Source organism: Rhineura floridana, chromosome 20 (genome assembly GCF_030035675.1).
Source record: "Rhineura floridana isolate rRhiFlo1 chromosome 20, rRhiFlo1.hap2, whole genome shotgun sequence".
NCBI lineage: Eukaryota > Metazoa > Chordata > Lepidosauria > Squamata > Rhineuridae > Rhineura > Rhineura floridana.
The window spans coordinates 17,991,265-18,006,885 of NC_084499.1; the positions used below are offsets into that span (position 1 = coordinate 17,991,265).

A 15,621-nucleotide genomic window follows, 5' to 3' on the forward strand; every position below is an offset into this window, starting at 1 on the left:
ACACATACTTACCTGGAAGTAAGTCCCATTATTAAAAGCCAGTGTGGTGTAGTGGTTAGAGAGTTGGATTACAACCTGGGAGACCAGGGTTCAAATCCCCACACATTGATGAAGCTCCCTGGGTGACTTTGGGCCAGTCACTGCCTCTCAGCCTCAGAGGAAGGCAATGGGAAACCACCTCTGATTGCCGTTTACCATGAAAACCCTATTCATAGGGTCACCATAAGTTGGAATCGACTTGAAGGCAGTCCATTTCCATTTCAAGTCCCACTGAACCTAATGGAGCTTACTTCCAAGTAGACATGTATTGGATTGCAGCCTGAGAGAATGTGGTTTCTATCAGCATGCTGCCAAAGCTTTCTGTGGCTGCATGGGGGTGGTGGTGGTGGTTTCATTATTTTATTTATTTATTAAATTTATATCCCGCTCTTCCAGTAGGAGCCCAGGGCGGCAAAGAAAAACACTAAAAACACTTGGAGAAGACTCTTCTCAGTATCTAACACACAGCCTCCCCTTTCGCGTGGATTGGCTCCTGTTGTAGCGGAGTGTGGACTCGCAAGACGACAGGGAGAGCAAGGGAGGGAAAGTGGAAAAGGGACATGGCAGTGACGGGCCTGGCATGCCTATCACGAAGGGATCCTGCATTTCTGAATTTGCCACCACACTCCGGCTCTGCCCTTCCGTTTGCCCCCTGCACCTTCGGAAGCCAGAGGCCTCAACCAGCTTCAGGTCCTCTCGGCTGGTGAATTATTAAGGCTCGTCTTGGCAAACAGATAATGGCCTTAAATGATCGCTTTGGCAAGAAACAAAACAAAAGGCCCTTTAGCAATAATGAAAAGAAAAAAGCAGAGCAAGACGGGGGGGGGGGGAGGAAAGAGAGAAGAGAGGAGGCCCAAGTTGCTCATCTGCCCTTGGCCAGTGTCTCCCCCCAAGCAGCTGGTCACCGGGAGAGCCTGGGAGCTGCTCCCCGTCTTGGGAAGCTGACAGATGGGTTGCGAGGCTTAGCTCTTTACACAGCACCAGGCCTCTGCCAGACCGACAGCGTCCCCCACATCCCACGCCCCACCCCTCCCATGTATCTCTTTGCCCAGACGGCCGGCCAGGCTGTTTCCAGAAACAAACTCCTTGCAGGCCACACTCTCAAGCAGCGGGGGAGTGAGTGGCAGGAGCAGGAAGAGCTATACAGAACTCCTCAGCCAGGAGCAGAAAGGGAGGGTCCCAGGGTCCAGTGGTGGCTGGTGCCCGGTAGGATTGGTGGGGCGGAAGGCCGGGAGCCCAACAGGAGTTGAAGCCGCAGCCAATGAGAGGCAGAGCCCATTCGTTCTAGTTTTGACCCCATCCTCCCTGCTGAGTCCTACAAATGCAACACTGGAACTAAAGAAGACAGGCAAGGCCCCCATGCCCTGGACTGGTTTTGAGAAAGAAGGCAGGCAGAAACGGAGTATGCTGACAGAGGGCACAGCTAGCCGGCTGGCACTCTGAAACGCACACTCCACACCGCAAGGTTTTGTTGCAGGTTCCACTTGCCCTCGCCTAGGATCACACCACGTGCAATCCCTTTTGTGCGGAAAAAGCCAAGAGTGAGCTTTGCTTTGGATGTAAAGTCAGTCCTTCCAGGGGAGTGCAAGTCCTGCCTGCCTGCCTGCCTGTGCTGGATTGAACCAAGGCTGAAGGCGGGGAAGCGGAGACTAAACCCAGACAAGAGGTGCTGTTGGTCAGTAGAAAGTCTGGCTTGGGGAATAGGGTTCAGCCTGTTCTGGAAGGGCTGCGCTCCCTTGAACGATGAAGGTTCATAGCTTAGGAGTACTCCTTGATCTTAGCAGAGGTGATGGCAAGGAGTGCATTTGTACAATTACATTTGGTGCACCAGCTGTAACCTTTCCCAAGTCAGTCTGATTTAGCAAGAGTTACCCACACCTTCGCCGCATCACGCTTAAACTACTGCAAAGCACTCTACGGGGGGCTACCCTTGAAGAATGTCCAATTGGTGCAACACTTCAAATGACACTAAATGTGGTAGCCAAGTGGCTAAACAACTGGATTGGAATCATATTGTTCCGATATTGAAGGATCTCCACTGGTTGTCAATTGTTTCCCAACTGAAGGTGTTGTTTTTAACATTTAAAGCCCTAAAAGGTCCTCTGGGACTGTCTCGCTAGGAACCTGTCCATTTAACTGCAGGAGAGGCCCTTTTGAAGTTGCTACAACAAGCACTCTCACACTGAGAAAAACTCTCCCTTATGATCCCCATCTGTTTTTAGAAATGGTGTCAAGGCACATCTTTTTAATTTGCCTTATACATCATTTAGCAGTGTTGCTATTTGCAATAAGTCTTTTATTGGTCTCTTTCAACCTTTCATGAGGTTGCTGTTTCTAATTTAATTTTTTGGACACTGCCTTGCTTGTTGTCATAAAGGTGGCATACAAGCGGTATAAAACGAATGAATCACTGATAAAAGCAAGACAGAGGCAGCCCTCTCCCGATGCTTGCTGACAGGTAGACTGTCTCTGTGCATGGAGATTCCATTTAAGTGCCCCCCCCAAAACAACTGTCGACTGGCCCATCTTCAATGAATTTATATTAGAATGCAAGAGGAGCCTTCAACCCTTGTAGTGTGGAGGAGTGCTCCTGTCCAGGATTCTGGTCAGCCAATGGTGCCCTTTCCCAGGATACTCCATTCCATCCCCCTTCTTCCCTTCCCAAACATTCCTCCATCCTCTTCAGTCAGTCTGCCTAATGAGCAATTATCAGTCTTCATTGTATTGTTTTTCCCAACATTTTTTTGGGGGTGGGTGGGAGTACTCCTGCAAACCCCAAGGTTTCACTTGACCCTACTGCTACCTTCCTCTTGTGTGCAACGTAAGGATCCACACTGGAAGAAGTTTTTGATTAGCAAATAAGGGCAAGAATGTCTCCCCATCCCCAAGCATAGGGCAGCAACCTAAGCTAGACTGGGAGAAAAATCATCTTCAGAGTTCTTGTAAAAATCAGCCATGAGTAGTACGCCACATACTTTCTTGGGGAGAATGGAGGCTGCACCATGTATTGTCCTGGGGAGTGTTGCAAATGTGTGGATCACGGACGGAGAAGGAAGCCACACTTTCTGAAACAATGCATGAACCAAAAGACAGCCATCCTTCGAAATCCACAGTGCAGCTCTCCAGCCAAGGAACGTGTACAAAAATGCATAGACGAGGGCCAAGTGTGCATGCACAGATTCGTGAAAACACCATACAAAAATGCATATTAGGAGAAATTGCTTGAAATAAAATGTGTTAGTCAAAACTGCATAGAAAAATGTGTTTATCAGCAGAAAATGGTGCTAAAATGCTGAACAATTTTCATGTTTTTTTTTAAATTGCACATTGTTGCAAAAATGCAGAGAACTCGATTTAAAAAATGGGAAAATGAGAAACACAAGCGAGAAAATTGACAAATCCTTCCATCCCCAATTGGGGGATGCCTCTGACAGTGGAAGGAGAACATAGCCAGAGTGGCTAGTAGGCATTATATTAAGAAAACTGTTTTGCAAAAATGTGCGCATTAGGAAAAATTGCTTACAAAAGTGTATTAGGAGAAATATGCTCCAAAAGGCTGAGGAATTTCCATGAGGATTTACAGATCAGAAACTGATGTAGAAATAAGGGGAACTGAACTTAAGATTGGAAAAACGAGAAACTGACATATTATTCGCCCAGTGGGGCCACCACCGAAAAGGCTATCCATTCCAAGCACCTTCAATTCTACTAGATTGCCATTAAAAAAAACATTTTAAGAGAACTTTTTTTTAAAGTGAGTTTTCTGACACTGTAAACTAGGTGCTTTTATCATTTTCATTTTTCAAAATGTCAACCGGGCAGCAACTCATTAAGTCAAACATCCCTCCTCGCCTCTGTGAAAGGTGTTGGTTTTGCATGAGAAAGGAAGGCTAGGAGAGGAGGGGGCTTGAGTTTGGTAAAGCCTCCGCTTATTTGTATGTGTGTAAGAAGATTGTGAGAGGGCGCAGGGGTGGGGATTCTCCCCAGCTCAGGGTTAATAAAGTGGGAAAAGAGTCTCTTTCAGAGGCACTGCAAACAAAGTCCTATGCGCCCCTCTCCCTCCCCCCATGTAAAGAAGCCCTCTGTCCAAAGGCCTACATGGATTGACTTAAACCCAGGGGATAAGTGCTTTAAATTAATCTCATTGCCTAAGAATGAAGCCAAACAAAACTCTTTTAAAATCATATTAAAAATCTATCAAAGGAACAACTTGCGCTTTTCATTTGGTGAGAGAGGGAGGGGGGGGAGAGAGAGAATAATCCAGCAACTGCCTTCCTTACATTTACACAGCCAGAAATGCAAATCAAAGACGCTCTGTGCTATTTAATTGTCCTTGTACCTCCCAGCCCATGCCATCTCGCACGTTAATGAATGACAACCCTTTCTAACACATCGGAAAATGGCAAGATTGAAATTTGTCCTTGCAGAGACACATCTGGGAAGGAACTAGAGAGGGCCTCACTTCAGAAAAGTGCCTTTAAAAAAGAAATCAATTTAAAACAAAATATAAGCAGGCGCAATACATGGAACACAACAAAAAGGTTACAGATCAAGCCTTCCAGCATAAATTAAAATATGATCCAGACGGTAGCCAAATTAATAATATTTTTACGGCTGCAACGCTCAACAGGGCTTACTTTCCATGCATTGTTTGAACAGGTATCCTGCAAAAGAGTTTGGAGGCTAATGGGATTGTTGCAGCAGTTCCAGAACTAAATGCATTAAAAACAAGAACAGAAGCCCAAACTCAACTCTTTGGGCTCTGTGCTTGGAGAAAGGCCGCAGCTCAGTGGCCAAGCACCTGCTTTGCATGCAAAAGGTTCCAGGTTCAGTCCCCATCAGCATCTCCAGGTAGGGCTGGGAGAGACTCCCTGCCTGAACCCTGGAGAGCTGCTGCCAGTCAGTGTAGACAACACTGAGCTAGACAGACCAATGGTCTGGCTCAGGAGGAGGCAGATTTGCATGTTCCTATGCCTCTTCCTAACTCGCTTCTGCTAAGATGGGCAATTCTGCTGCGTGTCTGTATACCCGAGTCATTCAATCACCCCAATTCCATCCTCAGAGGGGACTTCCCGGTGTACCTCTGCATGACTCTCTGCCCTGAGAGCAGCAGATAGAATCATACAGCTGAAAGGTACCTCAGAGGTCATCTGTTCCAACCCGCTGTTGATGGAAGAAATCCACTGCTACTGTATCCCTGATGGGTGGCCCTCCAGCCTCTGTTAAAAACCTCAGACAAGGAAGAGCCCTCCACTTTCCAAGGAGGTCAGTGCCATTGTCACAACAGCTCTCAATTCCAATTGTTAAAAGTAAACCTGCCTCAGCCTCCCAATGTTTTGGGAGGCCTCTTCTGCATCTTTTCAAGCTCGGCAACAGGGGTGGGGAGCCTTTTCCCACCCAAGGGCCATACTCCCTTGGGGGCAACCTTCTGGGGATTGCGTAGCAGCGAGGGGAGAGGCCAGGTGTAGGAGTGGGCAAAGCAATGGACGAGACTCTCACCTTCACAAACCCGCTGCCCTCCAGATGGTGCTGGACTACAACTCCCATCATGCCTGGCCGTTGAGCCGTATCGGGGCTGATGCGAGGTGGAGTTCAACACCATCTGGAGGGCCAGAGTCCTTATCCCTGTGCTTTGTACAGAAAGTGACATTGAACCAGGCAAAAGTGAGATGTTTCTACACACACACACTTCTCCATTTATCCATTCAATACATTTCTACAAGATCATTCAAGGAGGCCACAGTTCAGTGGAAGGGTATCTGCTTTGCATGCAGAAGGTCCCAGGTTCAGTCCCCAATGGCAGCTCCAGGTAGGGCTGGGAGACACTCCCCGAGTCGAACCCCGGAGAGCTGCTGCCAGCCAGTGTAGACAATACTGAGTTAGACGGACCAATTGCCTGACTTGGTATAAGGCAGCTTCCAAATAAACGTCATCCTAAGGCGTTTCAACACAAGGCATCAAAATACAATAAATATTTTAAAAACAAATAATTTCAATCAAACATAACCCCATAATTATTAAAAACCCAGGGAAGCAGGATACACTCGAGGTCCTTCCTGCACATGAGCCAGCCGACATCAGCTCTCCCCAACCGTAAGAATCGCGCAAACTTTCAACAGAAGGAACCCAGATCATTGTTATCAAATTCATTCTAATTTTATTACAGAGGGATAAAACTTTTGCTCTAGATTTTGCGCTTTTATAGGGGAGACGGTCCCTCCCCCCATTGTAATCCGGACACACCATGCATGGAATGCCGTAAGAAGGGTTGTTGAGCTATTAGAAAAAAGCACACAAACTTTTGATAGTTCGTTATTGCATTGTATCTTGTTGCTAATGCCGGGTACAGGAAGAAATGTAAAAACGGAAAGAAATCCCCAAAATCTGATTGCACAATCCTATCGGCCCTGACTGTCGGCGGGGTTGGCTGGGGCTAATGGGAATTGGGAGTCCAGGAGCACCTTGAGAGAGCCACAGATCCTCACTCCTGATCTAGAAAAACTGATAAAAGCTAACAAGCATCAAACTAACAGGGGGAACAGTCACACTTACAAACCAGAAGGTGCCCTTAAGAGGCAACTATCCAAACAAATTGTGTCTTATTTTTTGCAGTGCTTTTTGTGTGAGTGTGTCACAGTACTTACCTGTACCAGCACCCCATTTTTGTTGTTGTTGTTTACCAAAAGAAGTATGGGGTTTTTTTTGCTCGCCCAATGGTCAGATTTATATTTTAGGGCAGGAATGGGAAACTAGTGGCCCAAGGGTGGGACACTGGCAAGGGATGATGGAAGTTGGAGTCCAACAACATGTGGAAAGCTGATGGGTCTCCCATCCCTGATTAAGTAGCAGCATCCCTTAAATGCAGATAAGAGATGGAAGAATGCCTCTTATTTAGGAGAGGCATTCCCTTGTGAGAGAGGAGGATGCCTCTTCTCAGATCAGCAACAGGGAACCCAGTCTAAGGAGAGGCATTCCCATCTGTCTCATGAGGGAATGCCTCTTCTAAATAGAGGAATTCTTCCATCTCTTGCATGCAAGGAGTGAAGGCTGCTTCTTCCCTGTGCCCGCCCAAATTGGATTCCTAACTCCAATCAGCCCCAGCTAGCATGGGGCAATGGTACAGGATGATGGGACTTGTACTCCAACATCAGGAGGGCCACAGGTTTCCCACCTTTGTTTTTTTAGGGGCTACAGGCTCCCCTCTGCATTCATCGCCCTCCAATCTGTTTTCATCAGCAATCAATTTGGATTGAGCGTGCATCAGGGAAACAGTCGTCTTGCAACCAACATGCCTGCAACTGGAAAGAGAACAATGATGTTTGGAATACAACTCTTCTTTTCCATGGAACAGTCTTTGCAGAAGAGGCAGGGAACATCTCTTTGTTCGACAACATGCTCCCAGATCACGGCTGTTCCTCAGTCCCAGCTACCGCAGGAGAGGCCCAAACGTTCCCAGGTCATCTTTTGAGTTCCCAGGCTGGTCAGCCTCTTCTTCCTCTTGACCTTGGAGGCGACAGAGTCCAACCCACTCGAGTATTCAGACTGCAACATTTCAGCCAGACGGCGGCACTTACCCCGGTTTTTCTTGAGAAGGTCACGCCTGGGCAAAAAGAGCGGGGCGAAGAGAGAAAAGGGCTTTAAAAGGGGTTTGGTTTTCCAAGATACGTCGTGGGGTCATTTATTTCAAGGCCACGCTCCTAAGCACACACACACTTGGAAGAAAGTCTCGCCAAACTCAGCAGAACTAGACATGACTTCATTACGTGATTCCAATTAATGTGTTTTGGTTTTTTGAAAAAATGAAATAGCAGTTGGAGGGAGGGGGATATCAAGGCTATGGCATGCAGGGCAGGGGAGGTGAATTTTTACCCTCGTGCCACAATCCTGAGGAACGTTGCCCACGGCCCAATGGACACCTTGCAATCCGTGTCTGTGTAACTGTGTGGGTATATTGGATGCGTGGTAGAATTGGTTTATATGTACCAAATTAATGTTGTGAATAACATTTTAAAAGGAGAGTCGTCTAAACACCCCCTCTCCCAACTGTTATTTGCCCCAGGAGAGAAATGTCCACCGAGGTCTGGGGCAGGAGGTGGGAGTTAAGCGGCCTCTTCCATGCCATGACCCTGGACTGATCTCCCGCTCTGCCAGCACAGACATATACACAGGTGGATTGCCATTTACATGTTTAAAAGCTAGACATGCTAAACGGCAGTTGGAACCTGAGAGGTCCAGGTTCAAATCACAATTCAGCCATGAAATGTTTGTTTCATACATATAATTGTTTTATATATGCGATCGTTTTAAACTGTTTTTACCTATGTAATTGGTTGATTTATGCTATTATAATGTAAATTGCTTTGGGGTGCCTCATGGGAAGAGATTCACAAAAGAAACAACAATCATAAATAAACTTATTGGGTGGCTTTGGGCTTCTCTCTCTCTCTCTCTGCCTAACCTACCTCACAGGGTTATTGTGAGGATAAGAAAAAGGGGAAGAAACATGTTCTTGGAGGACAGGTGGGATATGTATGTATTGAAGGAGGAAAGGAAGACCCAAACAAAGAGTAAATATGCTGGAACACCCAAAAAAGGAGGGGTTATTGTAGAATGCTCAGCTTAGGAGGGAACGCCTGAACAGGAGCACCCCCTGTGGAGAGGAAGGAAAAGCTGCAACCCTTCGTTGCAGTCCCACTTATATTATCACAGTAGCCAGTGTGGTGTAGTGGTTAAGGTGTTGGACTACGACCTGGGAGACCAGGGTTCAAATCCCCACACAGCCATGAAGCTCACTGGGTGACCTTGGGCCAGTCACTGCCTCTCAGCCTCAGAGGAAGGCAATGGTAAACCACCTCTGAATACCGCTTACCATGAAAACCCTATTCGTAGGGTCGCCATAGTCGGGATCAACTTGCAGGCAGGCCATTTCTTCCAAAGGGATGGAGCCGGAGGTGGCTGGTGCCCATTGGGACAGGGAGGGCAGAAAGCAGGGAGGTCAACAGATGGCAGAGCCAGAGCCAATGGCAGGCAGAGGCAAGTAACCCCCCCTCCCTGCTGAATTTGACAAGGGGCAACCCTGAGTCTATGGAGGAAGAAGCCAATAGCCAAGGCCACCTCTTGCAGTGGTTATAAGTAAGAAGGCAGGCAGGTGGGGGGTTGGCTGAGGGCAAAATGAGGTTGGTGGGGCAGTGCCCCCTTTGCCTGGCTGGGCCAGCCTCCACTGGATGGGTATCCTTCCTTGAGCCTTGCCTTGAAAAAATCCATCTCCTGAGAAATTACTTTCCAGTTCAAAAGCATGTATAAACTGCTTAACATTGAAAAACTTCCTTAAGTGGCGTGCAATATTTTTTTAAAAATACAGTGTCATATGAAAAAAATACAGCCTAAAGCCAGTAAAACAGCAATATGAAAACAAAACAGGAATTAGGGGACTCAAGCACACCAAACAAGAGTCCAATCTCAATTAGGTATTTTGGGGCAACAGTTCTCTCTCTCGAAGAGCCAGCAAAATATTGTGTGATCTTTGAAAAGCACGTCAGAATACAGACACTCTTGAGGTGTGTGTGTGTGTGTGAGAGAGAGAGAGAGATGAGAATAGCAGTTTACAGACAAGGAAAAAAAGGAAAGCACAGCGGGCTCTGACACCAAGCTGTAGAAACGTTTTATATCTCAGCTCAACCCTCATGTTCTTAAAAAAGGAGCCCTCTGTTTTGCCAATGGTCTGCAAATATATAGAATATGACAAGCTGCATGCATGCCCCACCCACCCACCTTCTCTCTCTTTTCAGGGATTTCTCCCAAAAGGACCTGGGTTGAGAGCAGATCCTAATTTTTAAAATGGATATTTCAGTTGTCTCTGAAGTGCGGGACAAATATTTATAAAACTGTACATATAGAAAGAGAAGACTTGGCATTTCCCCCACAGGGCAACTGTTCTTCCAGTAAGCGAATGCAGTAAGGGCAGCCAACGTGGCGCCCTCCGGATGTTGGTGGACTCCAACTCCCATCATCCCATTGGCCAGACCATGATGGGAGTTGGAGTCGAACAACATCTGGAGGGCCACGGACTCTCCATCCCTGCTTTGAAGTGATACTACCCAATGAAATTAATCGGCCTAAGTTAGTCATGACCATCACTGATTTCAGTACATTTGCTCTAAGTAGGTCCAACATTGGTTAGAGACCACAAGCGGTTGTAGGTTTGCATCCTTCTTTGGAAGATGAGATATTGAGGATAGGGAACGTGGGAAGCAGGAAAACAGCTTTAAAATGAGAATAAGCCACAAGAAATAAGTGTGGGGAATAAAAGGGGCGGAACAACAATAGCCCCGTGGCTGGTTCAAATGCTCTTTTTTCCCCAATGTACACAGCCAGCCCGAGGCGCTCCGAAGCATTTCGCTTTGACCCGTGGCACAACTCTGGAGAAGAGGTCGCCATTTATCAGGGGCTGATTTCAACATGGATCAGGCCATCGATCCATCTGATGGAGGCTCCCGAATGTTTGCCCCATCCGGTGGCTGGCAGTGCCAAGCGATGAGGCTGGGACACCTCTGGCTTAATGCTATCTGAACACCTGCTTTCCTTACCCATCAAGTCAAATGAGCCATCTGTGGCTGCTGCATGCCGTGAAGAGGGGGGGTGTCTTATGGGGAGAGGTGGCAACAGTGGCAGAGGAACAGGGCATAGCATCTATCAACGAGAGATGCTCCTTCTCATGACAGAGCAGATGTCTCCCCTACCGCTGAACGCCGTCTCAATCTCATCATATCAGGATGGAACACACTCTGGCAGAGGTGGAATGAACAGCTGCAGAGAGAAAGTCTGGCAATCCATGACCCCTTCGCCCAGGTCAGGGGGTGGGGAGCCCCCGGCCTGCAAGAGGAATCTCTGGCCCACCAAGGGTTCAAATTTGGCCCACAAGGCCGTTTTGGTCCCAAACCACACCCACTTGCCCCACACTTGACATCACAGGGGCAGAGAGAGCTACAGCTGCAAATGCGCAAATTGCGGAACTTCAAAATGCGCTCTTGATTGTGTGTTGTGAGTTTCCCAGGAAAGTGCAGGAACTCGCTCGCACACCCAATGCCTGAAGAAAACAGGTTTGGAGGGTGGCTGAAGGGGACTGTTCCTGGTGACCAGAAGGTCATTTACGAAAAAATGTGACTGTGCTTTAGAATGTTTTTAACTGTGATTGTGTTTTAGCATATTTTTAAACGGTGAGTGTTTTCAGAATGCATTCCTTTTTCTTGTTGCTCAGTTGTTTTCGTTGACATGTTTGCCACCCTGGACTCCTTCAGGAGGAAGAGCAGGACATACATCAAATGCACAAATAAAAGTAAATAGTAGTAATAAGTCATGTTGGACTCCACCATCGGCTGCGCGTGGTGCATTGAAGTCCCAAGTGGCAGCAGTTCTCACCAGGGTTTTAGACGGGACTCTTTTCCAGCACCACCTGGAGGAGCTGGAGATTTGCGCCAGGTTAGAAGGCTGAGAGAAGATATGGGAATGGGGGGCGGGCAGGGGGTTGTTCTGGGAGAGAAAAGCAAGGATGGGGAACATGTGGTCCTTCAGATGCTGCTGGACTCCAATTCCCATCAGCCCCAGCCAACGGTCTGGGATGACAGGAGCTGCAGTCTAGCAATGTCTGCGGAGCCCCGAGTTCCCTATCCTTGATCTAGACGGCTGCGGGGGCCCTAGTCCTGGTTAAGAAGAGGAAAACTGCGAGGCAGAACGGGTAGGGAGATGGCGAGTTGCTGCAGAAACAGAGGAAAGCGGCAACTCCCACATCAGTCTGGAGCCACCCACCGAGCCAGCCTCTCGTATCCTACAAACCCTTGTGAAATAATCTCCTTTCTTGATCTTACACTTGGCCCAACATTGCTCTACTACCCCCATCTTTTTTCGAGCCGCAGAGCCTCAACCGGAGGGGGGGAGAAATCGCTCCCCGGGCCAGCCTCCAGGCTTTCTCTGCCGCTAATTAAGTGATATTAAGGAAGCTGTAAATGCCACAAGGAAATTGGCAGCCAAAAAGGACTCCTACTGATGAAGAGGATTGCTTTTTTTTTAGGGGGGGGGAATAACTGCAGCTGCAGCTTGGCCTAGAAGGGCTTTGCTTGCGAGAGGCATCATCTAAGGGGGGGTCAGCTGTCTCCCCTTCTCTCAAGGCTGGCCAAAGAGAAAAGTTCAAATGTAATGTGTCCCGTCCCCGTCCCCGTCCTTCCACTTCTCTATCTCCTGCATTGCTAAGAATTTGGGGGCGAGGGCTGGGGCAAAGGGCCAATTTTTCACTCCTCGCTCAAAAGACAAGGCAGCGCAACCTACACAGAACCTGCATTTTAAACCCTTGACATTCTGTGCTGGGGTAACCCCAAGTTCTCCGCAAAGGCTGCAGTTTGGGACCTGCGCCCGTTTAAATAATGCAAGGTTAAGGACTAGAAACCTTGCTTTACACGTTTCAAAGGGTGTTGGTCACGGGGGAAACAACGATCAAGCCCGCCAGCTTGCTCCAGTTCCTCCATTTGCTCAAAAGGAAGAAAAAGGCCTGGGATAATCGCAAAAGGATGGTGACATCCTGCGGGTACCCGTTTTTGAAAAAAAAAACATGCTAAGGAACCATGGATCCATCTGGAAGCACCTTCATCAAAATGACACATCCCTGGTGAAAAGGCTGTTATATTCCTGAAGGGGAAAAGATAGAGGGACAAAACGGCAGCTTGAAGAAGGGTTATTTACCTACTTCTAATTTTTATCCTGCCTTCATCCAAAGAGCTCAGGATGGCGTAGATGCTTCCCCACCCCTTAATCTTCAGAACAAGCAACAGGGCCTTCTTGGTTGTGGCTCCCCGTCTGTGGAATGCCTGGCGCCTTCATTGACATCTTTTCAGTGCCAAGTAAAGGCTTATCTTTTCCCCAGGCATCTGATAGACTGAGATGATGTTTTTTGTTAATAGGGTGCTGCCAAAGCTTCCAGGGGCTGTTATGGGGGTGGTTTTGTTCTGTTTTTAGGATATTATGTAGTTACGTTTTTTAATGTGTTGTAACTCACCTGGAGACCTTTGGGTAACAAGCATCTAACAAGTCTAATAAATATTATTATTAACACTAGGTTAGGCTGAAATAAGGTGGGCTTTTGTTGTTGTTGTAACAGCCCCGAAAAGGGATGGAAGCCTTAAACACACCCTGTTCTCGAAACACCCCACGGCCACGAGGAAATTCAGACCCCCCTCAATCTCTTGCCCGTTTTTTGCTCACCGCTGCGCCTGTGAAAATGCCAGGCTTAATTCTACCGCACGTTTTTTTCTTCCACAACTGAGAAGGAGGGAATGAGCACCCTAACAAAATGAAAAAAGAAAAAGCTGGAGGGGTGGGGGAAGTAGCTTGAACAGAGTAACAACATCGCAGGAACAGAGGGAGGCATTGTTGCTGCCTGCTGTAATCCAGCGAAGACGCGGGTGTCAGTCATCACCCCATCCCCTGCGAGACATCAAAGCCTGGCCCACACCATCTTACATGCTCTTTATGGGCTAATCAGGCTATTCTTCGCTAAATAAAGCCCCATTAAATCCACCCCGTTCGCTGGGGCATTCCCGTCCTGCTGCCCATCTGCTGGTGAGGGCTTGCAGCAGAAAAAGCACAGCTTTTCCCTGGTGGATTTCCCCAAGGCAGGGACAATGCGGCCCACCCCACTCCCCTCCCCAAACTCTGCACATACACCCAGCCCTGCTTCTTTTCTTTTTAATTTTGCTTCTCCGACGGGCCTGAGCTAAAGATGTCAGCGGCCCCACAAATCGTGACGCGGATTAAGGGGTTTTTAATTGCACAGCCAATACTTGCGCGGATTGAAGGGGGCGCCGTCCTTTGGCATGATTTTTTTCCCTTTTCTTGCAACAACTGAGTATACATAAAGAGGAACCCAAGGAAAACGAGAGAAGTGAAAAGGGATGGAAAAAGAAAAAGACTGAGAAAAGCAACCCAGATGTTTGTGGAAAAAAAAGGAAGCCGGGGGTCAGAGAGGGGGGGGGGGAAAGAGGAATGTTAAGAGTGGTGTCCAACTAATCTGTATTCAGAATGGATCCACTGAACATAGACCTACATTAATCATGCCAATGGGTCAAACTAACATTGGGTGCAACCGCACGAAACAGAGAAGAAAGCCGTTTCAATCGCTTTCTAGGGATTGAAACCAAGGCGGCTTACAGAGAAGTAAACACATGAGAATCAAAAAGCCTGATTGATAAGAAGCAGCACACACTATTAAATTCATTTTTAAAAGCCCAGTACTCTTAAGACTAAAAAGAACAACAGAAGAGCCTAGTAGGGCCTCCTGTCTAAATAAAGACTTGAGAAACTTTGCAGTTTAGAAAAAAGAGACAGCAGACGTACCACTGTCTCTCGATGTCATGCATGATTTTATAAACTTTTCATGTCTTTTCATACTCGCCTTTTCCCTAAACTAAAAATGTAAACGTACTGCCTTCAAGTCGATTCCGACTTATGGCGACCCTATGAATAGGGTTTTCATGAGGCTGAGAAGCACTGACTGGCCCAAGGTCACCCAGTGAGCTTCATGGCTATGTGGGGATTCGAACCCTGGTCTCCCAGGTTGTCTCAGTTGCCCTTTTCTGAACCTTTTCCAACTCTACAATATCCTGTTTGAGGTGAAGCAACCAGAACTGTACACAATGTTCCAAATGCAGCCGCACCAGGGATTTGAGTAACGGCCATGTTGACATTGGCCAAGTTAGGTGGGGTTGATGGGACTTGGGAATCCAGCAAGATGTGGAGAGCCACTGGCGCCCCGTTTCTGCATTACAACCACTGCCTTGAATTGGAAGCACGGCCGGGCCTTACCTTTTCTGCTTCCGGCTTCTGGCTTGCTTTGGGAGAGCAGAGGCACTGAGATTCTTAGGGGCATCCCGGAGCCCAAAGCTCTTTGCCACGTGGCCCAAGTGGAGAGACCTGACATGAAAGATGTGCTTGAGGCTGGCAGGGTAGGTTGCGTACGACCGAATGAAGGACTGCAGCGCTGGAAAGCAAAGAGAGAGAGAGGGGAATGAGTGATGGCCGTGGGGAATTTCCCCTGAAAAGGAATTATTGGCATCACCTCTCAGGTGACGCTGTTTCCCTTTCCGGACACCCAGAGTCAAGGGCTTGAGCCCAGGCTGAGCTCCAGAACAGGTAAACCAAGGACTCATTGTCCTTGAGCATGTGCAGAAAGCCCTTCCCATACCATTGAGCTGCCAAACACACACACACAAGCCTATTTGTATTTCACAATTCTGATTCAAAGATGGGTGCTTTTGCAGAGAGGAATTTCGTGAACTTGAGTCTGCAGTCCTACACTAACTGACCCAGGAGAGTGTCCCATTGTACTGAACGGGGCTTACTTCCAGGCAGACGCATAAAGGATTGCATCGTCAGTCTTGTAGCAAAAACCAAGAGCATAAGGGATGGCTGATGATGGTTTGTTTTCTGATTAGCACAACTTAAGGGCAATTTTTTTATTACAGATCTATTATATTTATAAGGTGTTGCCTGCCTGATTATAATGAGCAATAGTGGGTTGCAGCCAATGTTAATCCT

The 15,621-nt window shown here is 47.7% G+C and overlaps 1 protein-coding gene across 3 annotated transcripts in view; it reads right to left on the reverse strand.

Moving 5' to 3' along the window:
- Nucleotides 1–6,173: 6,173 nt before the first annotated feature.
- Nucleotides 6,174–15,621, reverse strand: part of DDX31 (DEAD-box helicase 31) — a 61,467-nt gene continuing 52,019 nt past the window's right edge. For all 3 annotated transcript variants that reach the window (XM_061604460.1, XM_061604458.1, XM_061604459.1), the window contains 2 exons: nt 14,890–15,064; nt 6,174–7,639 (listed from right to left, as the gene is read on the reverse strand). In XM_061604460.1, coding sequence (XP_061460444.1) covers nt 7,521–7,639; nt 14,890–15,064 — 294 coding nt within the window. In that variant the 3' untranslated portion in view covers nt 6,174–7,520. The remainder of the gene's footprint in view (nt 7,640–14,889; nt 15,065–15,621) is intronic.